This window comes from Salvelinus fontinalis, chromosome 31 (genome assembly GCF_029448725.1).
Source record: "Salvelinus fontinalis isolate EN_2023a chromosome 31, ASM2944872v1, whole genome shotgun sequence".
In the NCBI taxonomy this organism is placed as follows: Eukaryota; Metazoa; Chordata; class Actinopteri; order Salmoniformes; family Salmonidae; genus Salvelinus; species Salvelinus fontinalis.
Window position 1 is genome coordinate 40,957,309 of NC_074695.1, and position 19,153 is coordinate 40,976,461.

General features: G+C 42.7%; 1 protein-coding gene across 1 annotated transcript in view; it reads left to right on the forward strand.

Moving 5' to 3' along the window:
- Positions 1-5,780: 5,780 nt before the first annotated feature.
- LOC129830253 (voltage-gated potassium channel subunit beta-2-like) overlaps positions 5,781-19,153 on the forward strand; it is a 111,219-nt gene continuing 97,846 nt past the window's right edge. The window contains exons 1-3 of the mRNA XM_055892675.1: positions 5,781-5,981; positions 14,172-14,324; positions 15,777-15,830. Coding sequence (XP_055748650.1) covers positions 14,248-14,324; positions 15,777-15,830 — 131 coding nt within the window. The 5' untranslated portion in view covers positions 5,781-5,981; positions 14,172-14,247. The remainder of the gene's footprint in view (positions 5,982-14,171; positions 14,325-15,776; positions 15,831-19,153) is intronic.

Sequence of the window (19,153 nt, forward strand, 5' to 3'; positions counted from 1 at the left end):
CCCCAGGTACCTAAAACTGAATCCTCATGACCAGCTGGAGAGCCGTTTGACTGCAGTGCTAATGTGTGGCATTGAAATGTGTTGGTCTCAGTTCAATGTGATGCCATGGTCTCAGGGATGTTAATCAAGTAAGATGTTAATGTCAGGGTGATAGTCACTGTGTTAAGTAGGTTGCACTCAGAGGCCCTGAAGCAATTTCTTGGATTACCAACGCCAAAATGAAAACCTGAAAAGCCTATGCATGTTCGTCAGACATCTCTATTTTTAGCTAGATAGCAACATGGCCAAGCCTATGAGTCTTGTTCTCAGCCAAGCAGAGCACATACTGCCAGCACTGCCCAACAGACCCTGCACCAGATGCTCTCACCTCATGAGTTGGCGTCGGAGGAGATGGCTGCCGTTTTACGGGCTCTTAACCAATGTGCTCTTGTGTGTTTTTCCGCTTATCTGTAACTTATTTTGTACATAGTGTTTCTGCCAACGTCTCTTATGAACGAACATAGCTTCTGGATATCAGGACAGCGATTACTCACCTCCGAATTAAAACCCAGAACAGCAACACAATTAGACCCAACCAAATGAGAAAAAAAGATCATTACTTGACATATTGGAAAGAATTAACAAAAAAACGAAACAAACTAGAATGCAATTTGACCCTAAACAGAGAGTACACAGTGGCAGAATACCTGACCACTGTGACTGACCCAAACTTAAGGAAAGCTTGACAGACTCAGTGAGCATAGCCTTGCTATTGAGAAAGGCTGCCGTAGGCAGACCTAGCTCTCAAGAGAAGACAGGCTATGTGCACACTGCCCACAAAATGAGGTGGAAACTGAGCTGCACTCCCTAACCTCCTGCCAAATGTATGACAATATTAGAGACACATATTTACCTCAGATTACACAGATCCACAAAGAATTCGAAAACAAATCAAATTCTGATAAACTCCCATATCTACTGGGTGAAATACCACAGTGTTGTAATGCTTCTCGTGGGCTGAAGGAAGAGTGGACCAAGGTGCAGCGTTTAAAGTGTTCATGATTTAATCCAAAAAACCAAATCGAACAAAAACAACAAACAGGAGAACGAAAGCGAAACAGTTCTGTCTGGTGCAGACACAAAAACAGAAAACAACTACCCACAAAACACAGGTGGGAAAAGGGTACCTAAGTATGGTTCTCAATCAGAGACAACAATAGACAGCTGCCTCTGATTGAGAAACACACCCGGCCAAACACATAGAAATAGAAAACATAGAACAAAAACATAGAATGTCCGCCCCAACTCACTCCCTGACCAAACCAAAATAGAGACATAAAAAGGATCTCTAAGGTCAGGGCGTGACAAGTATGCCATCACAGCAGAAATATTTGTGACCTGTTGCCACAAGAAAAGGGCAACCAGTAAAGAACAAACACCATTGCAAATACAACTCATATTTATGTTTATATATTTTGTACTTTAACTATTTGCACATTGTTACAACACATTGTTATAGACATACTATAACATTTGAAATGTCTGTATTCTTTTGGAACTTCTGTGAGTGTAATGTTTACTGTTTATTTTTGTTGCTTATTTCACTTTTGTTTATTATCTACTTCACTTGCTTTGGCAATGTTAACATATGTTTCACATGCCAATAAAGCCCTTAAATTGAATTGATTTGATATCGGTGACGTAGGTCCGGGTGTCTTGAAAGGATCCGATGGCGAGTATATAATCTGCCTCTACCATCAGTCCTATTAGCCAACGTGCAATCATTGGATAATAAAATGGATGAGCTCCGATCAAGATGATCCTACCAACGGGACATTAAAAACTGTAATATCTTATATTTCACCGAATCGTGGCTGAACGACAACATGAATAACACACAGCTAGCTGGGTTTTCGGTGCATCAGCAAGATAGAACAGCTGCCTGGGGTGGCGGTCTGTGTCTATTTGTAAATTACAGCAGGTGCACAAAATGTGATATTAAGGAAGTCCCTAGGTTTTGCTCACCTGAGGTAGAGTATCTCATAAGCTGTAGACCACACTATCTACCAAGAGTGTTATCATCTATATTCTTTGTTGATGTCTATTTACCACCACAAACCAATGCTGGCACTAAGACCGCACTCAAAGAGCTGTATAAGCAAACAAGAAAATGCTCATCCAGAGGCGGCGCTCCTAGTGGCCGGGGACTTTAATGCAGGGAAATTTACCTAATTTCTACCAGCGTGTTAAATGTGCAACCAGGGGGAAAGAATTCTAGACCACCATTACTAAACACACAGAGATGCGTACAAAGCTCTTCCTTGCCCTCCATTTGGCAAATCTGACCATAACTGTTTACAAGCAAAAACTAAAGCAGGAAGTACCAGTGACTCGCTCAATACGGAAGTGGTCAGATGACGCAGATGCTAAGCTACATGACTGTTTGGCTAGCACAGACTGGAATATGTTCCAGGATTCTTTCAATGGCATTGAGGAGTACACCACATCAGTCACTGGCTTCATCAATAAGTGCGTAGATGACATTGTCCCCACAGTAACCTAACATACATACCCCAACCAGAAGCCATGGATTACAGGCAACATCCTCACTGAGCTAAAGGTTAGAGCTGTTGCTTTCAAGCAGCGGGACTCTAACTTGGACGCTTATAAGAAATCCCGCAATGCCCTCCAACGAACGATCAAACAGGCAAAGTGTCGATACCGGACTAAGTTGGATCATACTACACTGGCTCCAACGCTCGGCGGATGTGGCGGGGCTTGCAAACTATTATGGACTACAAAGAGAAGCACAGCTGTGAGCTGCCCAGTGACACAAGCCCACCAGAAGAGCTAAATTACTTCTATGCTCGCTTCGAGGCAAGCAACACTGAAACATGCATGAGAGCATCAGCTGTTCCGGACGACTATGTGATCACACTCTCCAAAGCCGATGTGAGTAGACCTTTTAACAGGTCAAAATTCACAAGGCTGCAGGACCAGACGGATTACCAGGACGTGTACACCGAGCATGCGCTGACCAACTGGCAAGTGTCTTCACTGACATTTTCAACCTGTCCCTGACCGAGTCTGTAATACCAACATGTTTCAAGCAGACCACCATAGTCCCTGTGCCCAAGAACACCAAGGTAATCTGCCTAAATGACTACTGACCCATAGCACTCACGTCTGTAGCCATTACGTGCTTTGAAGGGCTGATCATGGCTCACATCAACAACATTATCCCAGAAACCAGAGACCCACTCCAATTTGCATACCGCCCCAACAGATCCACAGATGATGCAATCTCTATTGCACTCCACACTGCCCTTTCCCACCTGGACAAAAGGAACACCTACATGAGAATGCGATTCTTTGACTACAGCTCAGTGTCCAACACCATAGTGCCCTCAAAGCTCATCACTAAGCTAAGGACCCTGAGACTAAACACCTCCCTCTGCAACTGGATCCTGGACTTCCTGACCGGCCGCCCCCAGGTGGTAAGGGTAGGTAACAACACATCCGCCACACTGATCCCCAACACAGGGGCCCTCATGGGTGCGTGCTCAGTCCCCTCCTGTACTCCCTGTTCACCCATGACTGCATGGCCAAGCACGACTCCAACACCATCATTAAATTTGCCGATGACACAACAGTGGTAGGCCTGATCACCAACAAATATGAGACAGCCTATAGGGAGGAGGTCAGAGACCTGGCAGTGTGGTGCCAGGATAACAACCTCTCCCTCAACGTAATCACAGCAAAGGAGATGATTGTGGACTACAGGTAAAAGGAGGATCGAGCATGCCCCCATTCTCATCGACGGGGGCTGTAGTGGAACAGGTTGAGAGCTTCAAGTTCCTTGTTGTCCACATCACCACCGAACTATCCTGGTCCAAAGACAGCAAAACAGTCATGAAGAGGGCACGAGAACGCCATTCCCCCTCAGAAGACTGAAAAGATTTGTCATGGCTCCTCAGATCCTCAAAAAGTTCTACAGCTGCACCATCGAGATCATCCTGACTGGTTGCATCACTGCCTGGCATGGCAATTGCTCGGCCTCTGACCGCAAGGCACTACAGAGGGTAGTGCGTATGGCCCAGTACATCACTGGGGCCAAGCTTTCTGCCATCCAGGACCTCTATACCAGGCGGTGTCAGAGGAAGGCCCTAAAAATTGCCAAAGACCCCCCCCCCCCATTTTTACGCTGCTGCTTCTCTGTTTATTATCTATGCATAGTCACTTTAACTCTACCTACATGTACATATTACCTCAATTGCCACGACTAACCTGTTCCCCCGCACATTGACTCTGTACTGGTATCCCCTGAATATAGCCTTGCTACTGTCATTTTATTGTTGCTCTTTAATTAATAGTGATTTTTCTATTTCTCTTCATTTTTGTCTCTACTTACCAGATTATATGCACTGCAGTGCTAGCTAGCTGTAGCTTATGCTTTAAGTACTAGATTCATTCTCCTATCCTTTGATTGGGTGGACAAAATGTCATGCTGCAAGAGGTCTGATAGGTTGGAGGACATCCTCCGGAAGTTGTCATAATTACTGTGTGTAGTTTTATCTGTGTAGCCTCAGTGTAGCCTCTGAGGAGCCTCCACTGCTCAGCACACGGAGTCTTTTACACTGCAGGTTGTGACATCTGTCCCCCAACACACCAGACTATAGTATCGCTACAGCCTGGCAAGCATGGGTAACCAAGTACTTTCTTGACGCATGGCATGTGCCCAGTTTAGTTATAAACCCAATATCAGAGCTGGAAACAAACAATTAGAAATACAATTGAAAATGTATTATTGTGCAACAGAGATAGACACCCTTGAGGTGTCAAAAGTTCCTTATTGGTGCATACTTTTCTGAGGGAATGGCCAAGCTAGTGTTTTTCCTCATGGCAGCAGTCCTTTCCTTTGATAATGACCTTTGGGCAGAGTTTCAGCAAAGTGCTGAATGTTTGAGTCTGATGGAAAAAATAACCACAATACATTCCATATGACCATATACACCTCTGTGACAGAAACTTGAGCCTCTCTGGAAGAAGTGCTCCTCTCCCTTTTTGTGACCCTGCTTTGAGAGGTGACAGGTCCCATTTAAACTTCCATTCACTTTGTGTGGCAAGACTAACTTTGCTTTGAGCCAGTGTGTCAGAATCTTAGGAGAGGAACTAGCATGATGAGCAGCATTGTCTGAGACCTGAATGCTTGTGTTAGCTCCCCAAGCTTACACTCAGTAGACACACTGTCTTCAGGGGTGCAGAGGACATGGGTTTGATACCATGTCTGTCACACAAGGAACAAAATTAGAGCAATCCCTTGAGGTTCAAGATACTTTCCAGAGTCAAAAGGTTCCTACTGGGCACAGATGTCAGTTCAACATCTAGTTTTGATTTACATTTGGTTGAGTTGTCAACTAACGTGAATTCAACTTGAACTCAACAAAAAAATTCACCATGTCATTTGATTGTTAATTCAGTGTCATCACATTTCATTTTTGTTGTTGAAATGACGTAGAAACAACGTTGATTCAACCAGTTTTTGCCCTGTGGATAATGTGTATTGTATCATTTGATTGAATATATTGTTAGGTCAATATATGTCTAGTTTCTATAGTAGATCTGATATTGCCGAAGTGTGTGCATGTGTCGGTGCATGTGTCGGTGCCTGCGCCACGGAGAAAGAGGGAAAGCTCCTCCACGATGACTCTCAGTTACTCTCTGAGTTTACTCATCACATTATCTCTCTCGCGGTATAATTTCTCTCCCCCCCCCCCCCCCCCCCCCCCCTTCACTCCCGATATGCTGTTGCGCAAAATCAGACACTGCAGGGAAGAACACAGCAAGTGAAGGCTAGCCACCGGCATCCCCCCTTTTCTCTCTCTTTGTCCCTCTCTCACTCTCTAAAAGAGATCTCTGCTTACCCTTCCATCACCACCCATCATCTCCATCGTCTGAGCCAGGTTGGGGTTAGCTAAACTGGGCATTGGCAAAGGACAAAGGTGGGTACTGAAGCTCAATGACATTGCTCAATAACTAGTGTTCTGTTTTAGTCTAATAGCATGCAGTAGCACTGTGCCGGAGGACAGAGTAGACCAGATACCGGTGTGCTGAATGTGCATTATGGCTGGTTGCTGTATAGTATCATTGCAGGGCTGCAGTGGTCTCTAGCAGACGATGATATCATCTTAACATATTTATATTTTCTTGCTGTGCAAACCAGACTTGAAAGTTAACTGCATGATTGCCTCACTAGAGATGGTCTGCCACCAGTAGAAATCAGTCATCTTCAGTGAATGTCCTCTTTGAGATATCTCTTAATTATGATGAACTATTTGTTTGCTATTTCTGCAATTGGTTTAGGTGTCAGTTTGATGCATGTTAGAGGACATGTTCAGTTTCCGTGGCTATGAAACTAGTTTTTTTGTGCAGACTTTGCCTTGTCAAAGATTGTTGGCCGAGTCTTCAACATGCAGTTTAATACTCCAATCTGCTCTTGCCCAATTACTGAAGTGTTTAGCTAGAGTATTTTGTTTTTGCGCATTCAATGGGGGGCATTGCATGTGCAATTGGGATTCATTCCAAAACTGGGTTTGTGACTGTTGCATTGTTTGGTGCAGTAAGCTGTTGAATACAAGCACGTGTCCTGGATCAAGCGAGTGTCCTGGATCTGTGAGTTTGAATACGCTTTTAGAGAACAACATTTATCCATTGATCAAAATATCAGTTTTTACCATGGTCCTAATTCTTGACTCAGCAATTATAGACCAAGCATTAGCAACAGATTTAAAAATACTAGTAGAAGTATGGCTACTAGTCATACACAACTTTGTACCAGACATGCTCCTTTTTTGTATATGAGATGCTTTTTTATCTACTGTTTGATAATACATAAATCATTTAATCCTGGGGCAAGCGTATTTGGCGCAGCTGTCAGTGGTATCCTCAGTTCAGCTAAGAAGTGGATCATTATGCTCTGCACACTTACAGCGCTGTTATCTGAACATTGACACGTTGTGTCCAGCGATGATGTCAGGAAGTGGGGTCGTGACTTGTTGCAAGGCGTTGCTCCCTCCCTCTCTGGATCGTATGTTAAGTGCCCTCTGACCTGGGGCTCTACAGACTGACTGGGTTAGAACAAATATTAGGTGATGGATCTGTCCTGTGAAAGGAGAAACCATTTACTATAGGCTTATTATCGGGACATTATTTTACCTCAGTAATAGTAGAAAACTCTATTCCTGTGTTGTCTGCTGAAGTTATTGCTTGTGAATTATGTATTTATGCACTTATGTGGTAATGCTGTGCTGTGATTTGTTGAGATGCAAGACAAATTACCCGAAAGGGACTAAATAAATGATCATAATAATAATAATCATTATTATTATTATTTTTGGAAGTAGGAACTGAGTAATACAATTTGGATCAATGGATTTGTTTCTGAAGCAACCTACATTCTCCAAATGTTCTGTTCTTAGAGTGAATATGAGCCATGCTTTGGTTATTTGGCCATTTTGTTCAACTCCATGATAACAAACTACTAACTTCCTAGAAACCTTCTAACAGCCATTTCAGAATTGTTACTAATACCCTCCCAACCCCTTTGAGCTTTGCATCTGGTGTCACATATCCTGCTGTTTCCATCTGAGTTAACACCATTAAATATTGACGATTGTGAAACGGAATCACGCTCTGTATTAAATAGTCGCAATGGTTTACTCAGAGCAAGGAGATTGATGGTCCGAGGAACATTGGAGAAGGAGGATGAGATACAAACATAGCCTAATTACAAATGGGCTTCAGATGGAGACCTTCAGTCAAGATCAGTGTCTTGGTCTTGTCTTTTTCTCTAAAAGTCAAAATCACTTCTGGACCCATAGATTCGTAATGTATCAATGAGAGCCTTTTTTGCTCAGTTATAGAAATCCATCCGATATCATTCAGGAAAAAGAAGTTGAAAAAAAGAACACTGACAAACCTGATTATGGTTATGGTTATTGTAGGTGGTGCTAAACAATTTACACGTTTTGTTGTAAATGTGTGGTTACAGAAAGGTAGCACAACTGAAGGTCCTCTCCTCTCTGCCTTCATAGTCCAGGAGTTCTCTTCAAATCAAATCAAATTGTATTCGTCACATGCACTGAATACAGCAGGTGTAGACCTTACAGTGAAATGCTTACTTACAAGCCCTTAACCAACAATGCTTTAAGAAGTTAAGAAAAATGACAGTTCAGTAACAAATAATTAAAAAGCAGCAGTAAAATAACAATAGCAATATGTACATGAGTTAAAGTGACTGCATAACTAATAAACAGAGAGTAGTTGCAGCGTAAAAGAGGGGTCTGGGTAGCCATTTGATTAACTGTTTAGGAGTCTTATGGCTTGGGGATAGAAGCTGTTGAGAAGCCTTTTGGACCTAGACTTGGCGCTCCAGTACAGCTTGCCGTGCGGTAGCAGAGAGAACAGTCTATGACTAGGGTGGCTGGAGTCTCAGACAATTTTTATGGCCTTCATCTGACACCACCTGGCATAGAGGTCCTGGATTGCAGCAAGCTTGGCACCGGTGATGTACTGGGCAATATGCCCTACCCTCTGTAGTGCCTTGGGCTAGGGGCCGAGCAGTTGCCATACCAGGCAGTGATGCAACCAGTCCTGATGCTCTCAATGGTGAATCTGTAGAACCTTTTGAGGATCTGAGGACCCATGCCGAATCTTTTCAGTCTCCTGAGGGGGAATAGGTTTTGTCGTGCCCTCTTCACGACTGTCTTAGTGTGTTTGGACCATGACAGTTTGTTGGTGATGTGGACACCAAGGAACTTGAAGCTCTCAACCTGCTCCACTACAGCCCTGTCGATGAGAATTGGGCCGTGCTCAGTCCTCCTTTTCCTGTAGTCCACAATCATCTCCTTTGTCTTGATCAGGTTGAGGGAGAGGTTGTTGTCCTGGCACCACATGGCTAGGTCTCTGACCTCCTCCCTATAGGCTGTCTCATCGTTGTTGGAGATCAGGCCTACTACTATTTTGTCATTGGCAAACTTGATGATGGTGTTGGAATCGTGCCTGGCCATGCAGTCATGAGTGAACAGGAAGTACAGGAGGGGACTGAGCACGCACCCCTGAGGGGCCCCCGTGTTGAGGATCAGCATGGCGGATGTGTTGTTACCTACCCTTACTACCTGGGGGCAGCCCGTCAGGAAGTCCAGGATCCAGTTGCAGAGGGAGGTGTTTAGTCCCAGGGTCCTTAGCTTAGTGATGAGCTTTGAGGGCACTATGGTGTTGAATGCTGAGCTGTAGTCAATGAATAGCATTCTCACATAGGTGTTCCTTTTGTCCAGGTGGGAAAGGCAGTGTTGAGTGCAATAGAGATTGCATCATCTGTGGATCTGTTGGGGCGGTATGCAAATTGGAGTGGGTCTAGGGTTTCTGGGATAATGGCGTTGATGTGAGCCATGACCAGCCTTTCAAAGCACTGCATGGCTACAGACGTGAGTACTACGGGTCGGTAGTCATTTAGGCAGATTTACCTTACTGTTCTTGGGTACATTGACTATGGTGGTCTGCTTGAAACATGTTGGCATTACAGACTCAGTCAGGGACAGTTTAAAAATGTCAGTGAAAACACTTGGCAGTTGGTCAGCGCATGCTCGGTGAACACGTCCTGGTAATCCTTCTGGCCCTGCGGCCTTGTGGATGTTGACTTGATAATGAATATACATGAATTTATGAACATTGAAAAATATAGACATGAATATTGAAAAAAAACAATTTTGGATTTGGCACATTTTGTAATATATTGTTGAGTATAATATACTGTATGGGCATATCAAAGTTCCCAAATGGAATCTCTGCTACTTTAAGAGTCATCATCCAATTTGTAGGCATTACCAACAGAGTGAATGTGAAATTGAATTCAAAGTGGCCGTCATCTGCTGGTGATTTTCAGGATGTACAATGATACAGGAGGGCTGTGATTGGTTACATTTCCTACTTTACCAATTTCTCTCTATAAAATAACTTTAAAACTGGCAGACATCCCACTCTGAAACTTTAAACTGACCATAGAGTATATTATGTTCAACAATATATTGAAAAATAATCCAAATCCACAGTTGAGTTTTTTCAATATTCATGTTTAGATTTGTCAATATTCATATATATTGAAGTAAAAAATAAAAAAAAAATATTGTGGTATTTATATATTTTTTCTCCTGGTTTCATATGGAATCACTCAGTAGACAATTTATTTTCATCACACTAATATTATTAAAATGTTTTACATTTGAGTAATTTAGCAGACGCTCTCATCCAGAGCGACTTACAGCAGTGAGTACATACATTTTCGTACTGGTCTCGTGGGAATCAAACCCACAAACCTGGCATTGCAAATGCCATGCTTTTTTAACTGAGCAACACAGGACCTGATTATGATTTGGATGTAGATTGTCTGCTGATTGGGATTGTATCAACTATACACTCTATGTCCGCTCTATACTGTAGCTGCATCCCTGTGTGATCCAGGCTCTAGTCTTTCCCATCAGTGTCACCTCAGGCATAGCTGCAAAGTGAGCACTCTGTCTCTCCGACACCTCTCCTCCCTCCCTCCCTCCCTGCTGCTGAAAGCCGATGATGATGGCATGAGACAGCAGAAATGTGAGCTGAGGGTGATACATCAAACGTCCTCTCCCGTCGGAAGCCAGCTGCGGACGCCCCACCATCCACTTGGTTGGAGTTTGTCCCAGATGAGTTGTTATTGGCTGAGAGTAAGCTGCAGAGTCCCCATGTGTTGCTCCACGATACACTGTTAGTCAATGTGTTCCTCCTCCCTTTGCCATCTCTCCCTTCTACCTCTTTCTATTCCCTTTTTTGTTTGAAAAACTGGAGTCTACCTGTTGGAGATTCATTTAGAGGTTTGGTTTACGGTTTCTATATGTCATGTCACCTCATGCAGCACTGACTTCAGAGAGCAAGAACACATTTTGTTGACTATGGATACGTTGGACACCTTCCCGTCTCACCTCTTGGTCACTAGCTCTTGGGAGTTGTTGATCCACTATCATGGCTTGTGTTTGGTTCAAAAGCAGCTGCAGCCGGAGGAATGTGGTGGGTTGTTTCAGTTGCTATTTAGGCTCAAAAGTTACAGGAATGGTGGAACTCAGACTCTTCACTTGTTTTATGGCACCATTTCTGTCATGTTTCATTTGGTGCCAGGAAAATTCTTCTTGGCTGGCTCTCTGCTTCCTTGGCCGGAACAAGGACGGGGTGCAAGAGGCAGGAGCAGGTTGGCCTCCCCGGGCTCCTCGTCAGCACAAACACACGCTCTCACATACACACATAAAGACACACGCACACACACACGGGAGGCAGGAAAAAAATGGAGAGGGCATCTGGGATCGATGTATTTTTAAAGTAGAAACCAGGTTACTGCTTAGTGTAATGCCTACAGCTATGCACTACATTTTCAACACCAAATTCCATGTGTATGTTGGCAGTCAATTTCTATTCATCTGAAAGGATTGAATAGGTATTAGCAATTATGTGAAAATTTCACCCAGCCTATCAGAGGGAAAGGTGGAGCAACCCCCATATTGCTTATCCTTTAAAATTCTTTCACATTCTATTCAAGTGCCTAGGGTGCAAGGGGTTCTTTTTGGACTGGGCCATAGTCTGAATTGGTCCATGTCCCTCTTGGTTGCCATTCTCCCTGCTCAGCCTCCTATTGTAATCTGTTATTCTTGTATTCAGTCAGACCTTTCCACTTTTTAATGAACTTCTATTCTTAGATCGAGGGAGTATGCATTTCCAATTACACCAGCGGTTTTAGGCTGATTTATCAGACCAAGGGCAAGGGACGGATTTAACAGTGAAACTATATGACAGTGGGAAAACTATGGTTGCATTCATTAGTGCACAGCGTAGCAAAAAGTTTTGCTACGGAAAAGGAAAACAAGTTCAGGTAGTCCCTCCCTGTTTCGGTCTGTTTTCCTCCGTTTTACGACTTATATAATAAAAAAAAGTGGTCCATCTACTGTTTGTACAGTCACATCAACTAATAGGCCCATTGTATGTTATATTCAATGGACGATGATGCCTTTGTGTGACTAAATGCAGAGTTGGCCAAAAGTACTGTATTACACGGGCACCATAGTTCACATATCTATATTAAATTAAGATTATTTTTGCCAACCGATTCTTCATGACGATTTAGAAAGGAACATTGTCAAAGATGACTAATGCTGAATCTGGAAATAAAAATGTTGGATGTGTCTGAAATGGCACCCTTTTCCATACTGTATATAGTGCACTACTTCTGACCAGGGCTCTGGTAATGCACCATTTAGGGGAAAGGGTGCCATTTCAGATGGCCATTTCACTATGGTGCCTGAGGTCGTTTGTTAATGCAATATTCACTCAGAAATTGAGCGGACACATTGATTGGATCTCTCATAATGTTTTTTATTTCCTGGGGGGTTGAGACCTCTCGTTGTTAGGATTTGAAAATCCAACAGTTGTGATGGAAGGGGGCCGTGTGTGGCTGTGCTTGTGGGTGTTTGAGTGCAAAAGACATGGAGGAGAATCAACCAGTAAAAGCACAGCCCCCTTCATTATCAAGGCATAACATCAAAACAGACTTTCCAGACTGAAGTCAGGAGGATTTTGAATTTGGTATCAGCCAGACTACAGAATATCTTCCAGAAACTGCTCAATGGCTAGTAGGCAGCCATTATTACTATGGCCAGCCCTGTTTTGTATCTCAATGAGTTGGAGGAGGGAGTTTGGAGTCACCTTCACATGATTTGCCCCTGCTTTATCATGACCGTTCCCTCAGAATGCTGAGGGTAATGAGTCGTAACATTGATGCACTTCAGCCACAGAGACCACACCAGAGCATGCAACAGCCCTCCTTTAACAGTGGCATGAGGCCTATACATTTTTACCTTTATTTAACTAAGCAAGTAATTTAAGAACTAATTCTTATTTACAATGACGGGCTACCCCAACCAAAACTGGACGACGCTGGGCCAATTGTGCACCACCCTGTGAGACTCCCAATCACTGCTGAATGTGGTGCAGCCTGGACTCAAACCAGGGACTGTAGTGATGCCTCTTGCAATGAGATGCAGTCCCTTAGACCACTGTGCCACTCGGGAGCTCAAAAGACTCACCATACATTCTCTATCTATGACCTGGAAGGTGAACAACTCTCTTGGTTTTACAGTGGATTTGATTTAAACTGTGGGTTTCAGTGTGCATTTTTATTTTTTTATTCTACTCAGTGTATGATACTGTAGGACATGACCTTCACTAATACAGTGAAAATGTGACTAACCTTTCGAGTTGGCCATTTTATTCAACAGCCATGCATTTGGATAGGCATTTTTAGATTTGAACCAAATCTCTAACAGTGACACCACATCATCTGCTACATCCAATTGTGTTTATATCAATGATCCTACGACATTTGTTAGAATTTTTTTAAATATTGCCTTTCCGTTTCTTTTCAAACAGAGTTAGGGGAAATAGAATCCAACGGGATGACAGAATCAGAGAGAACACTGGCCTTTAAGTAGATTGGTTCAGAAAATGAATCCACAGTGTCTTAATCCAGGGGTGGGGGATGATTGTCACATTTTTTGCTGAATGAAATGTGTAAAAAGCAATAATTAAATGGGACTTTTATTAAAGTGATTTGCTTGCTTTGTTCTGATTGAGAATGGTCAGGTATTGTTAGAGAACAGCAACATCTATTGGAGGGTTTGTCCGTAGAACATTAGAAGCCTTATGACACTTCTGATGCTTCTAGAAACACCATCAGATAGGCAAACATCTTACCGATACTTGTTTCCCTTTGGCTATGTGCAGAAACCCTTAAAATAACCCAGCCTGACTTCAGAAATTAATTTCATGAAGGGTTTAGGCTAATGCTTCTCCCCCTCTGAAATGGTGATGCACTCCCCACATAAACCCAATGTGACAGCTACAACCCTTCAAAATACCCTACATTGTCATGAAAATCCCTTAGCAGACTCTAGGAGGCACAATAGAACAATATAAAATTGAGAGCGCTGAAGCCTCTGGAAACACTATCTCGTTTCAGATATTGTATTTATTTAAAGACTTTATGGAAGACTCACCATACATTCTCTAAACCCAGCAAGTTCAGTCTTACCCTGTCGTTTCTTGTCTGTCCACAGAGGTAAGAGGTCATAGGTGAGAGCGTGACCCCACAGCAGGCGTTCCATCCCGCCACGCTCCCCACCTCGTGACTACATGTATCCTGAATCCAACCAGGACTCGCCAGCGCGCCTCTCCCATAAACAACATGCATCCCCTGGCATGATCTACAGGTACAACAGACACACACACACACACACACACACACACACACACACACACACACACACACACACACACACACACACACACACACACACACACACACACACACACACACACACACACACACACACACACACACACAGCTATGACTTATCATACTTGTGAGGACTTTGTATAGGTACCGGACTGACGTGCAATATGCAAACAGAGCAGGAAGTTTCAATAGGCCAGTGCAACCCAGGGTTTGATACCAGCACAAACAGAAACCCTCTTAATCCTAATCATAAACCTAACCACTAACCCTAATCCTAAACCAAACCCCTAAACCTAAAATAGCGTTTTTACAAGTGAGGACCGGCAAAATGTCCTCACCACCCTGCATTTTTGTTGGTTTACTATTCTTGTGAGGACTTTTGGGAGGGTTAGGAGTTGGGGTTAGTTTTAGGTTTAGGGGTTAAGGTTAGTGTTACGCACACACACACGCACACACACACACACACACACACACACACACACACACACACACACACACACACACACACACACACACACACACACACACACACACACACACACACACACACACACACACACACACACACACACACACACACACACACACACATACACACACACACATAACTGCTACCCCTAACCCCAATTCTAACCCTAAACCTAACCCCTAAGCCTAAAATAGTATTTATACAAGTGAGGACTGGCAAAATGTCCTGACTTCACAGAATTGTTGTTGGTTTGCTATTCTTGTAAGGATTTTGGGTACTCACAAGTATAGTAAAAAGTACACACGCACACACACATGCACATACAAACACACAGACACACACACACACACATTTGTTTTACTATCCTTGTGGGGACCAAACTTGATTCCCATTCAAAATCCAATTTTCCCTAACCCCTAACCCTAACTTCTAACCCTAAACCTAACCCCTAATCATAATTCTAACTATAACCCTAATTCTAACCCTAACCCTAAACCTAACCCAAGCCTAAAATAGCCTTTTTATAAATGAGGATAGGCAAAATGTCCTCACTTCCCTGAATTACTGTTATTGTGAGGACTCTTGGTCCTCACAAGTTTAGTAAAACGTGTACACACACACACACACACACACACACACACACACACACACACACACACACACACACACACACACACACACACACACACACACACACACACACACACACACACACACACACACACACACACACACACACACACACACACACACACAGAATCAACACTAGGTGGAGCCATACATGTATGGCTGAAAGATTACAGCCTCACAGCAGCAGGGAAAATTGGCTTAGTGCTGTAGTATTGTAGTTCTGCTTTATTTTACCCTTGTATTACTTGTAGGTTGCCTCGTATCTCTCTTGCTTGCTTGACAATGCTCTCCCGCTCCTGCTTGCTGTTTTTCTATTTTTCTCTCCAGTGCTCGGTATGGGAGCCATGGGAGTCCCAGCAAGCGACAGCTGCAGTACTACAGGTACAATTTGTCTGTCTTATATCCCTCTTCCCTGGATATACAGTCATATTCTCTGTCACTCCTCGGTCAATGAACCACAGTGGTATGCCTGTGGAACCAGCTCATAAAATATTAAAGATGCACTATGCAGAAATTGCTCTGCCATTTCCTGGTTGCTAAAATTAATTTGTGAACGACCAGCTCGATTCGGTCTTATGTAGCAAAATTTGAAATGTTTTTTTTTACATTGGATAAAAGTAGAGACTCAGAGCTAGAAAATTGTATATCATACACTACAGTTGAGGAACAATGGGAAAGTCTGCTTTGAAAGTTGATAAACTTTTAACCTCACTTTGAGAAAATGGTCCTTGAATGTTTTGGTACCTACTGGAGAGCTCTTCTTTGTCTACACCCTTTCAGCATTGTTCACACCGTCTTAAGCTTTAGCCCCACCCATCTCTTTAAGGATTCACATGTGAGGCTATGTACTACCCATCTGAAGATTTCAAGACTAACGGCTGGTTTATACTACGGGTGTGTTCATAAATTTAATTTGGAGTGCCAGAGTGTGCTCTTGGCATTTGTAAACTCATAGCATTGTCAGATTGTCCATTCGTAAATTCAGAGCATTTCGCACTGGAAGCGTTCAGAGCGCACACAGGACGCTCTGGCCGAGGAGTAGGGTTGATCCGAGCTTTCTGACCTAACAACAGTAGTCAAGCACCTAAGCTAACTGGCTAACGTTGGCTAGCTTGCTAGCCACTTCCAGACACAAATGAGAGAATAGCTCACTTTGACCATTTTACTTGCCCCACCAGAGTTGGTTAGGCTGTTTTTATGTTATCCAGAGCACGGTGACTGCAACTGTGCTGCTGGAAAACATTTTGTGATGCTTTTTTGCCAACGTTTACTGACACCGGCCATATTCAACGGGTGTTGAGCGTTCGTAAATTCGTCAGTTATTCTCCGCTCTTGCACACTTAGACGAGAGTGCTATGAAATCTGAGTAGATAACCAGAGCGAATTTACCAGCTACGTCTATTGACAGTTGTCACAGTGACATCATAAACATTCTATTGAAATAGTTACTTGCATAGTGGAGTCTTTGTTTAGACATAGCTAGCTAGCTCAACAATAATATGAATAATATTACTACAGAGATCATACACGGAATGTTAACTGGCTGGCTAACAGTACACTTAAACTTTTAAATGAAAACGACTTTGTGACAAAATTACAAATGTATAATATCTGAAAATGTAGCTAGCTAGACTCTCTCACCCATATACATGGATGGACGCTTCTCCCTCTCTGTCACGGATGCCATGGTTGCTCTTGGTTTGAAGTTGTAATCCGGAGACAGGTGTTTTATACAGCAGCCTTCTGTGTGTTCTCTTTTCGACTCTGTCTGCATATTTGCAATCAAACACGAGAATCTCCTTAGCTATCATACTCTAATTCCACTGATTTCAAAACTCCGTCTTCCAGAAAGTGGAGAGCAACACTTATGCAGTTCTAACTACGTGATATCTTTCAAAAAAGCTGTGTTAGAAAGGATTACCTACACATACTGACCAGCTCATATTATAGACAGAAGCGTGCTTCATGGCAGACCAATCCAAACTCATCTCTCGGCATGTCCATTCCAATCATTATCTCAGACAATCATGGCTAGTGGGAAGGTTGCCTACTTTTTCTGTGGCTAAACCAACTAGGCTCGTAATTTAACAATTGTATTCGTATTTACAGATGGCATACACGTTTGTTATTAAGGCACATGAAAGGTCACATGTTTCAGAAGGCATTACTGCCCAAAATTGCATTATGATTTAAAAAAAAGTTTACGTTCAAATGGCGCTCCTGTTTCCTGAAACGAGTTTCAGTTTATTTGACAAAACAAGCAAGTATAGTGTAGAGAATCATTGTACCATCTTAACCGCTGTGAAACATGTTTCCATAACCAAAAACATTGTATTTTCAGCTGTTTGAAGCTGGTTTACAAAACCGAAAGTAAAAGATGTATAAACAACACTTAAGAAGGGAAAGCATAGAGACAACGCATATAGAAATGATCTAACGCTTCTTAGACTTGCTTTCAATGAGAATAACAGATGCGAAAAACCCAGCAGTGTTGCAGTTCTTGACAAAACGGTACACAAGGCACCTACTACCATACCCCGTTCAAAGGCACTTACATTTGTTGTAATGGCACTTAATGGCACACATGCATAATCCATGTCTTAATTGTCACAACGCTTAAATATCCTTCTTTAACCAGTTTTCTCCCCTTCATCTACACTGATTGAAGTGACATCAATAAGGTATCAAAGCTTTCACCTGGATTCACCTGGTCAGTCTGTGTTATGGAAAGAGCAGAGCTGTGTTCGAATACCCACACTAACATACTGTATACTACATACTTAATGAGTATATACTACGTACTATATACTATTAGTTCATTTTAGTATACTGTAAATGAAGAGTATCGTTTCAGTTGAGCGTACTAGAGCTTTGCCTGTCTGCCGGAAATTGATGTGGTTGTTATGCAACCTCTTGCTAGCTTGTTAGCATAACAAATGACTAGCTAAACATTTTTCGATTTTGGGTGCATTCGTAAATTTAATTGCCAGAGTACGCTCTGGGCATTCATAAATCCAGAGTGTGGTCAGATTGTCCATTCGTAAATTCAGAGCGTTTCGCTCTCGGAGCGTTCAGAGCGCACACTGGACGCTCTGGCCTAGAAGTAGGGTTGATCCGAGTGTTCAACGGCAGTCAAGCAGCCAAGCCAACTACTTCCAGACCCAAATGAGAGAACACCTCACTCTGATCATTTTACTTGCCCTAGCCGAGCTGGTTAGGCAGTTTTCATGTTATCCAGAGCGTTGGTGACTGCAACTGTGCTGCTGGCAACGATTTAAATATACTTTTTTGCCAACATTTACTGACATCGGCCATATTCAGCGGGTGTTGAGCATTCATAAATTCATCAGTTATTCTGCACAAGAGTGCTCTGAAATCGGAGTAGATAGACAGAATTAACAATGTCCATTGAAACGCACAACAACTATACCACTTAGCCAAGAATGATGTGAATAATCAAGTCAATAAACGTCAGGTACTTAGTTAGGTAGTTATTATGCATCCTATTATTGCCTGGCAAGTTGGATATATTAGTAACCAACTATAGTTAGGTAACTAGCTAACATACTGGTACATACTGCTGTAATGCTATGAGGTTCATAAGGATAGCGTAGCTAACAAATTGTCAGCCAACATAACGTGTAACTTATTTGAAAAGTCATTACTTTATTACATTGCACAACATGTTGTTAACATTTGTCATA